At 41.1% G+C, this 10501-nt stretch overlaps 1 protein-coding gene across 1 annotated transcript; it reads right to left on the bottom strand.

The window, feature by feature from the left end:
- Nucleotides 1–1846: 1846 nt before the first annotated feature.
- LOC119422552 (actin-related protein 2/3 complex subunit 1B-A) lies at nt 1847–10061 on the bottom strand. The gene is made up of 10 exons (XM_037689929.1): nt 9859–10061; nt 9283–9405; nt 8477–8581; nt 6196–6418; nt 5986–6093; nt 3775–4017; nt 3618–3693; nt 2540–2739; nt 2361–2451; nt 1847–2281 (listed from the first exon to the last, which is right to left on the bottom strand). Exons 2-10 carry the CDS (start codon nt 9344–9346, stop codon nt 2243–2245), a joined length of 1149 nt encoding a protein of 382 aa, XP_037545857.1. The 5' UTR covers nt 9347–9405; nt 9859–10061; the 3' UTR covers nt 1847–2242.
- Nucleotides 10062–10501: the final 440 nt, after the last annotated feature.

Genomic DNA, 10501 nt, shown 5'->3' with positions numbered 1-10501 from the left:
GGTTGTTTGTGGTGTGTTTTGACCATGACCATTTGGGCTCCAGGTAAAGTTTGCATTGCCTGATCTGAAATCTGGAAAACTGTGTCCAACTTCAGGTCAGATCATTTCACCTCCTGGTTTTCTGTATACAGTGTAGGTCCAGGATACCCTGCCTACAACATTAAAAACTGTTTCACACAGGACACTAAATAAATTAATAAAAGATTTTCAAGGACGAGTTTCATCTATTCCACCTGATAGCAGCCTTGAGGAGTGAACACTCTGTTGGCTTGATAGATCTGCTCATTCTTTTTCGCTCTCAACAAAGTCGATCACTTTTACCCTCTCCTTCCCTCCTGCTTTTTGCTCTCTTGTCCTGTCAACCTCAGAGCCTCTCTTTTCCACATCTTCTGAATCAAAAATTATTATGAATTTGGTCAGCTGGTCCCTTAACGCAATTGATTAAAAAAAATTCCACCAGACAACAGGGTGCTGGAGAGCACTAATGCCCTGAACGGACCCATGAAGCTGGGTACGTCATTGATTCCGAGGGGGACTAGAAGATGATGTGCCTATCTGTGCTGTCCATGGAGGATGTAGAAGATGTGTACATTATTGGATTTATGATAACACCTGCTTTTTGGAATCGACGGATACGTAGGAAATAGACAAAGGCAGAAGACATGGGCAGCAGTTTCGGCTATGGTAAAGCTGCCAGCCTTATGTGAAGGATTAATTCATGCCTTGAGCTCTTAGACTCATATGCGTAACGAGCTCAACCATATGCTTCAAATTCAAATATACTTTATTATCCCAAAGGGAAATTATTTGTTGTTGTAACTCGTTATCCTCATTTCATTAAAAGGTGTTATAGATACTGATGGCTGTAGGATCTCTTGTAAAGGTCCATCCCACAGTGGATCCTAAGAAACTGGCTGCAGATGCCGTCTGATCTGTCCACCCAGACTCAGCTGGCCTCTCGGTTTCTCCCGGCTGTAGTACCCTCCAAATGCTGGGCTGAACTCCTCCCAGAGTGATGGCCACTCCTCCCAGCAGTCTGCCGAGCTCCTCGTTGCTGCGGACAGCCAGCTGTAGGTGCCGAGGGACGATCCTGTCCTTCCGCTGTCACGAGTCGTGTCTCCTGCCAGTTCCAGGATCTCAGTGGTCAGGCACTCGAGCACAGCTGGCAGGTAGATGAGAATACATCCACAGAACATCCTTTTCAACTCATTTGAGATTCGGGGCTGTAGTTGAGAGATTATTTGAGCTTTTGAGATGTTAATCAGCTGCTGTTGTTGTAGAAAACTGTCTTGTTGCCATGGTTACGCATCATCACAAATGTCCAAAACTAAAAAAATTTCAGTAAAAATCCTTCCAGCTGCACAGCATCCGATACCAGAGGAAACAATCATCAAAAAAATATGCTTGATGCTATTTCTGAGAATCGTAGGCCACTTGCGGCTCCTAGAACTCGCTGGCATGAAGGTTTCAAACTTGGAGAAAGCTAATGGAGCACGGAACATGTGGAATGTCCACAGACCTGGCTGTCTGGATTCGCCATTGAGTGTACCAGCAGAACTTGAAGGCAGACAGAGTCTGGCGGCCCAAATAATTGCTGTTTATCTGAATCTGGCCTCCCCGCTAGCCTTGGACAGGCCAACTTATCTCAAATTGCTCCTGGAGGATACATAAACTAGAAGCTTCTAGATTCTTTGATCCTGCGACCTTCTTGCCGAGAGCCGGCAGCTCTACCAACTGCACCACCGCCCATTCTCAGTTTCAGTGAAACTAGTTAGATCTACTTAAAATGCCTCATTAGGTTTTTTAGGAAAACAACTGTAAAACCATCACAGACCCATTGGCAATGTTCTGGTGAGAGTTGTGACCAAGAGATCATTTATTAAATGCATAATATGACCAGCATAAGCTTTTAATATAAGTATTACAGCATTCAATTGTCATTAGTATATAAAAAGCAGTGTTAAACATCCAGCTCAGACTGAAATCTTCTGGAGAGCACTTCTTAAAAACACATTAAGTACCATTTGCAGATCTGAGGTCAGACCTTCTGTGTCCAGCTTTGAGATAAATGAGCCAACAAAGCGCTTCAGAGGGTTTACAATCACCGTTTGTTTAACTGGTATGAAAATATCCTTGATTAAAAAAATTTTAAAAAAGAAGCAAAGTAGTTTGCGTAACATGACGGCAGTCTTCATGTCTCCAAAAGCAAACCAGCTTTGATGAGAGAAATGTAAACTTCAGCTCACACTATCTTCAAGCCCTTCATTGCAGACTCCAGAGTCTGAAAAGACAACGAAGAATATGAGATCTCATATAATTAGGACCCAACATGGCTGCATGCGTTTGTATGAGAGAGCTACCTTGACATCCCAGATGGTCATTCCTCCGTCCATGCCGGTGGTGCAGAACTTGGAGCACTGGTTTCTTCCTCCACCGAGCACGGAGATTTGACTGAAACGTTGTTTGTGCGTTAGGCGTTTTAATAGTGGTGAGAAATGGATCGTATGTGAAGTTTCCTGAGAACTCGTTTTCTCCTGACCTGATGCTGTTCTTGTGCAGCGTGTTCAGATCCTTGTCGCTGCTCTGAGTCTCTGAGGCTCGGCGGTCCAAGTTCTGGAAACGTTCCCTGGCGCTGATGCCCTTCTGGGCTGCTTGCTTGGGGACGTCCAGCTTGCCTCCAAATGTCAAGATGCCTTTGGCTCCATCATATACAAACAGCACTGGGAAGCAGTCGTGGCCCTGAAGAATTACAAACGTATAATAAAAAAAAAAAAAAAAAAAGAAATCCGTTATGAAGATTTTGTTGGCACATTTTTTTTCAGCAAACAATTTTTAAACACATCTAGTATGTGCTTTTAAAGAATTTAACAGATGTGCTTTTATCAATTTTCTTTTTAAATTAAGACGATTTTTTTCCCCAAAACGTCCTGACTTTTCCCACTTATGTTGCATTTTTTGAACAACAATCTGTTTCCAATGAAATAAAACAAGACTAATCTTTCCAAAAATGTTTAGTGAGGTCATCTGGATGGTTTAGCTTTTTGCTGAGACATTTCGTCCTTCATCCAAAGGACTTCCTCGATCTGGGAAGCCACCGAACAAAACTGATTTCCACAAACAGCATACTCCATAGTGGAAAAAAAACAAAAAAAAAACACTTTGCTGGTGCAAAGATGGACTCTGGGCCCCGCCCTCTCCCTCGTCAACTCGTCTGAGACAGTCATGCCTCATGAAACAAAGACTAATCTTGAGCTGATACAATAATCATAATGTAACCAGGTGAAAAATACCTCTCTTTATGTTTCCATGTTTCTTGCTCATGGCAAAGGCCACAAGTTTTATTTGTGCCATCTTTCGCAAAGCTTAGTTTAGTTCCAGTTGATGCATTTTATTACAACAATCCACACGCAGCCACCAGACGACACAAACCAGTTTTCATTCAGCTTTAGATAATGAGAATAAATCTGATGAGTGTTTTCTACAGCAAAAAGCTTGTTTAAACATTTTACACAACTGGAGACGCAGAAAGAGTTTGTGTTCTACAAACGTGACGTTGAAATCAAAAAGCAGAAAATGTGTTTTTACACGGCTGTTTAAAATAGGAGATGAATACTCACAGCTGCCACTAAGCTGCTCTCAGTGATGAAGGTAACACACAGCAGAGGAAGAGTTTCAGAGCTCAGACTGCTCACTCTGGGAAAGTTATGACAGAAGGTCAAAAGTCCGATACTTAAACACATGCCGACCTGCCACTGCCCTCCCCCCCTTGCTTACGTGCTCGTCTTGCCTCCTTCTGCAACTGACACCGTGGAGTCATGGGAGGTCCAGGCCAGGCGGTTTCCAGAGTGTGAAAAGCACACACTGTGCACCCACCCTCCTCCTCCTCCTCCTCCTGAGGTCTGAGCTGCAGCTCCGGACCCTCCAGACTCAAACAGCATCTCCCCAAACGGCATCTTGCTGCCCCAGGGAGTCGGGCCGGGCTTCTCCTCCACCTCCTTTATGTAGGCTGAGAACACCCTGTGCAGAAGAAGAGGTGCATTAAACCAAGGTTGTGTTGAGGACTTATGAACATATCAGGACATGTGTTTTAACCCCCACATTAAAAACGTTACTAGATCTGCCTTCTTCCACCTGCGTAAGATCAATAACATTAGAAACATCTTATCTGAAAATGATGCAGAAAGACTGGTCCATGCATTTGTCACGTCTAGACTGGACTATTGCAATGGTTTATTATCTGGGTGTCCAAATATTTCTTTAAAACGTCTTCAGTTGATCCAAAATGCTGCTGCCAGAGTCTTAACTGGAGTTAGTGGGAGAGATCATATCTCTCCAGATTTAGCTTCTCTCCATTGGCTCCCTGTCAAATCCAGAATAGAATTCAAAATCTTACTTCTAACCTACAAAGCCCTCAACAACCTAGCTCCATCTTATATTACAGGGCTTATTGTTCCATATTTTCCTAACGGAGCACTTCGCCTCAGACTGCAGGTTTACTTGTGGTTCCTAGAGTTTCCAAAAGCAGAATGGGAGGAAGATCTTTCAGTTATCAGGCTCCTCTCTTGTGGAACCAACTTCCAGTTTCTGTCTGTGAGGCTGACACATTGTCCAGTTTTAAGACTGGGATTAAGACTTTCCTTTTTAATAATTCCTACAGTCAGTCGGTTTATGCTGCTATAACCTTAGACTACTGAAGGACAAATTTAATTCATTTCATCAAATGAATAGTTTGCATTTGTAATTATTCTTTTTTTAACATGTGATTTCTGTCTTTTTGTCTTTCCTCCTAGAGAAAAACATGATGGCCTCCATCATGATGGCCTCCATCCTTGACTGCCATTTGCTCATTCCTCCTTCCTGTTCCTCTCAAACTCAGCCGGTCGAAACAGATGGCCGCTTGTCCTGAGCCTGGTTCTGCTAAAGGTTTCTTCCTCATGAGGGAGTTTTTCCTTTCCACTGTTGCCTCTGTGCTCGCTTAGGATGGGAGACTGATGAAAAGTAAACTTGAAGCAATCTGCTGGTTCCTTATATAAACATTGTTACTGATTTTTATGGATGTGAATGTTTCTGTTCAGTGCCCTGAGATGACTTCTGTTGTGAACTGGCGCTATACAAATAAACTGAACTGAATTGAATTATGAGCAGTCAGTGTTTTACCTGCAGTGGATAGTAAACGGAGCAATCTAAATTTGGAGAATCAGGGTGATAATCACATGGGGGAGTCAAGCTAGCCTCTTCTCAAAGCAGGGCTCTTTCAAGAGTGCATTTCTGCTCACTTAAACAACTAAAACCTAAAATAATCATATCTGTTAAAGTATAATTTTTGTTGTATTTTTTTCACAATGTGCCACCTTTGCATCAGATAATCATTTACAGTACATATGGCATTAAAGGCCAGATGTGTTGAAACAAGTTCATTTACATTCTTCATATAATGTTTTTATTTTAAAATCCGTGTTATATGTACATTTTATTGTCTTTTTATTCATATTTTTGTTTGCTTTCATATTTTCTATTGTTGTCTGGCTTGACTGGAAAGAACTGTGGTCAACCTTGGTTGTTTTAATATGATATTTAAATAAAAATGATATTAAAATAAACTTTGTTTTGAGCCGTTAGCTTTATTCAGTTATGAAAGTCTCTCCATGATTCTCCAAACTGAGATTGCTCTGATTGTTCCCAAACTTTTCATTTATAACCCAGAAAATAACAGTGGCGGAAACTTCAACTCTTGCTAGTTGAAATGTCCAAACATTACTAAAAAAAAAAAATCATTTAACAAGGGTGAAAATACAACTCAAGTACATTATACTAATAACTCTGATTTTATTGTGTTGTAACAAAAAAGACAAAACCATGCTGATAATTGGTTTAATCTGATTTCTCAAGACCCTTCCTCTTGGTGTTTCACGTCTCACAGTAAGGTCCTGCCCCAAACTGTAGGAACCACCAGAGTCCAAAAGAATTAGCTCAGGAGTCAAATACCTGCATTTGAAGTCGCAGGATCCAGCAGCCAGCAGGACGTTATTAGGATGCCAGTCCAAACTCAGGATGGTGGAACGAATTGGCTTCTTGATGTGTTTGCACACCCACCTACACACAACAACACTTTTGTACTATTTCTTCCTAAACTGTATATATTTTTTATCAACTAAATTTAACATTTCATTTCAAATTGATACAGGAATGCCTTACCAGTCGTTTTCCTGCTCAAAGTAGCAGATGGAGATGAGCCTCGAGCCGCTGCCAACAGCAAACTTGTTCTCTTTCGGGGACCACTTGACACAGCGAGCAGCGCGGTTGATCCTGAGGATGACCAGGGTGGGCTTCCACGCTCCTTCTTTCAGGGTCCACACGTAGGCATTACGGTCAGCGCCGCAGGTGACAATACGGTTACTGTCTGGAGCCCAGTCAATACCTGCAGGGAGACAAACTCTTCAACTGTCTGATAGACGCAATATTCAGAACATCTGTTACCAATAGGATTTTAGTAATATATTTATATTACACTTATTTAGCATAATTCAGGTTCAGTGTTATTTTGGCCCAATTTTGGTTCATACAGAGATTTATTTTAAAGCGTGTGTCACAGATGGGAAGTGGAAATAACTGTGGGAAACCAAAGATCCTGTTTGATTTGTGCATAATGAATAGAAAGCCTCAGCCAGCACTTAGCTTACACGTTTAACACGTCTCCTTTCAGCTGTTCCCTCTTCAGAGGTTGCACATATTGTTTTTAAATTGTGTTGTTTTTTTCTGACTGTCCAACTGTGGGGGTTGAACCCTAAATCACCCGGATTGAAAGCAGGAAACTATCCACTGCATTAAACGTTTGCTTTAGAGGTCGCCACAATGAATCATCATCTTCCATCTCACTTTGCTGAAAATGAGGAAACCAGACTCTGTGTAGAGTCATGGGAAAGATTTTTGTAAATACTCAAACGTGTTTTTTTGTTTCTTTCTTTATCGTCTTGCAGGTCAGGTCTTGCATCCACAAGGAAACAGCAATTTATCAGCCCCTCAATTTTTCTTTTCTGAAAATAGGTTCCAGAGAAAAAAAAAATATCTTGAAACACTACCTATGGGGTTTTCAGTGGTTCCCAACACTGTTCCTTGAGGAACACCATCCTGCATGTTTTTGTTGTTTCCCTGTTCCAACACACTTGATACAGTGATTTAATTACTTCCTCTCATTCTGCTGAAGCCTATTAATCACCTATTTATTAAAATCAGGTGTGTCTTAGCAGGAAACAACTAAAACATGCAGGACGGTGTTCCTCAAGGTCCAGGGTTGGGAACCCCTGATTATTGTAGACGACCAAAACACACCCTTTTCTCTATGATGTCCCACCTCCAGTGTAACCTAATAACCTAAAACCTGACAGCGTCCTCTTCTTGTAGCGTTTACATTTTGCATGCAGTGTGTAAACTTATTTTCATACTCCACTCATTTTTGTTTTGGGTGTATTTCTGGAGCAGTGCCAAACTCTGCCTGGCATATAATGTTGTTTTGGCTCATTATCAATGTTTCTGTGTGGAGAAAGATTTTTTGACAAACTTGTGTAAATAAAAAGAAATTGTTTTGAAAACTGTGTTTGTATAGACAAGGCCTAAAATCCATAAAAACTTATCAGTAAGCATTAAAATGCATATTTTGTACGAGTATCAAAGTCTATATTATCTTTTTTGTACTCTTTAAAAGTTTTAATTATGCCTATTAAATAAAAGAAGACCAAAAAGTTGTAGAATTGGTCACATTTAACACAAAATTCCAAGAAAAGCATTTCAGGTTCAAAATATATTCTGCCAATTATTTTCGTTTGGTGGACTGAGTGCTTAGTTGCCAAAAAGAAAAAAAAGATGTTAATAACTACCGTATTTTCCAGCCTATAAGTCGTACTTTTTTCATAGTTTGGCCAGTCCTGCGACGTATAGTCCAAAGCGACTTGTATACGTTTTTTCCCCATTCATGAAGCAATTTTTGACATATGCGTTAAAATGTTCATTCATACTGACATGAACCAAAGAGTAAACTTTACCATTTGCTGCCGCGAGAGGGCCCTCTAGGCTTTTGACAACTACAGTATATATTGTTCCTCTACCACTTAACACAATAAAATGCCCCTAAAAGTGATGTGGAATGAGATTAGTGAACTTACCTGTAACATGCTTGTCGAACTCGTTAGCTTGTTATGCTAATTAAGCCTGTTCAGGATCTCAAGTATGTTCTGTGCGTTATTGTTATTTCAGATTAAATGTCTCTTCTTGCACTTTGTGAAATACATTCTAAATAAATGCAACTTAAACTCCGAAGCGACTTTTTAATTTTTTTTCCTCTTCATGAGGCATTTTTTGACTGATGAGACCTATACTCCGGTGTGACTTATAGTCCGGAAAATACGGTCATAAATGTTTGTTTTAGACCAAAAAGAGAAGAAGTTAAGGCAGTAAATTATGGAACTAGAATGAGTCTCACCTGTCACCTGTCCATTGTGCTCCAAGAGCTCATGGATTTTGGTCCACTTGGTCCCATCTTTCTTGTAGATGTGAACCTCATGGTTGTTGGGGCACAGGGCAATTTCTGATGGGGGGAAAAGAAAACACTTAATTCCACTACAATAAACAGGTGCTGCTGCAAATGGTTAGAAAAATAAAAAGAGGAAACTCATCAGTGAAAGAGCATAGCAGAGTGAGATGATCGGTGAAGTGGACCATGGATCAGCTGCCTGCCTCCAGAGAAAGCTACAGAAATAAGAGTACGTGTCTGCCTGAGGGTATAGACATTAGCCGTCTTAAAACAGACATTGTAAAGGAACTTCACGTGGATCTTTTTTCCATAAACTTGCAAAACCCATGTGTTTTAGTCTGGAGATGAGTCAGAAGAATTGTTTGTCTAAGAACTACTGTGTGCTGTAATGTATATTTTTGGCCAAAAGATGATTCAGCTCAAGGCCGCAAAGTGCGTGAAACTAACGGTGACTCTCGAGCGCCGTAGTCTGCTACGTCCGCTTTTCACAGAAACCAAAGTGCTGAGCAAAACAGCCAAATAAGGCAATAGTTTCCTCCAACTAACGGAGCACAAAGGCCTCTCAGAAAGGCCCAGACGACACCCTGACCATTACAGGAAACAGGAAATACCTTCTTCCACCTGGGAGCCAATCACAGACCTCTATGACACTTCTTCTTCAGAAACTCCAGCTACGCACGTGTGATTTTAAACAGATCAAAGATGAGACAAAGTTTAAGGCAAACGTGAAGGTCAGAGTTGGTGGAAGGACTTACGGGACCGATCTTTGTTCCAAGCATGACAACTAATTGGTTCCAGCAGGAAGCTATGGTACGCCATGGCCAATCAGATGTCAGAATCAGACCAGGAAGTGGAAAGAGGAACCAGGAGCTGGTGGGCTGGGAGAACAATAGTACAGTTAAAAAATGAAAGAATACATTAAGGATGAAGCGATGAGGGAGGGCGGGGCATGATTAATAGTAGTACATAATTTGTAAATTGGTAACATTACAGCTTTAGATGATTGAAAGTGTTTGAGAAGTTGAACACCATCTGCTGCTCTAAACTCTGGGAAACACACTAAACTTATCTTTATCATGTTGTTTTAATGAAATCCAGACTTTCAGACGCATGTAAAGAAATATGCAGGTCAAGGGTAACAAACTACACAACAGTTTCAGCTCAAACAGGGAAAAAAAAAGGAGAAAAACAAAGATCACAAAGCAAACATTACATAATAATCACATTTACTTGCTCTGATTTAAGGCTGTATACTTTAGTTTTCTTACAATTTGTGCATGTGGGCGTGTGACATGTTCAGGGAACCAGGAAAACACAAACAGGCTACTTACCCAGAGGGCAGGCCAGAGATAAACGGGTACAAAGCTGCTGAGATGGGAGACAGAAAGGAAAAAGAATGGCAGAGGAAGGTGGTGGATCAAGAGGGTGTTCAGCTCGCGGACTCTGGCCAGTCAACGCGAACGCCAACGACAAGAGTGAGCTCAGGAAGAGAGGAGCTGAGCTGAGAGAGAGGGAGGAGAAGTTTGAAGGGGAAGTGGAGGAGGGCACAGGAACTCAGACATACAGGAAGTGGGCCTCTCTGAGCTTTAGACTGACTGTGTGAGTTTAATGGGGAATAAACAGGTTTATTTTGTTTAACACAAGCTGAGGTGAAAAGAAATGTTAACTGGCAAAAAAGCAGGAAAGGGAGGAGCATAAAAATTCAATGTAACAAAAAGGAGGAGGAGGAGACTAAGAAGAAAGGAGGCAAAACAGCATGAAAGAAACTGGAAAATGGGGGAGGGTCATAGTTACTTGTGCATAAAGAGGAAGAACTGGAAAAGGAGGAGGACAACATTAAAAAGTAGAGAAGAAAGGATGGCATCATGGAGGCAAAAAAGTTCATAGACCTTGTTTTGAAGTATCTTTATTTTAAAGCATCTTTGACGTTATGCCAGCAGTCCAACTGAAACGGTGTGAACAAAAACATGCAAC

Source organism: Nematolebias whitei, chromosome 16 (genome assembly GCF_014905685.2).
Source record: "Nematolebias whitei isolate Nwh7 chromosome 16, NemWhi1, whole genome shotgun sequence".
Taxonomy (NCBI): Eukaryota; Metazoa; Chordata; class Actinopteri; order Cyprinodontiformes; family Rivulidae; genus Nematolebias; species Nematolebias whitei.
Note: the sequence above shows the minus strand (reverse complement) of the source record. Positions and strands in the feature narration are given on the sequence as shown.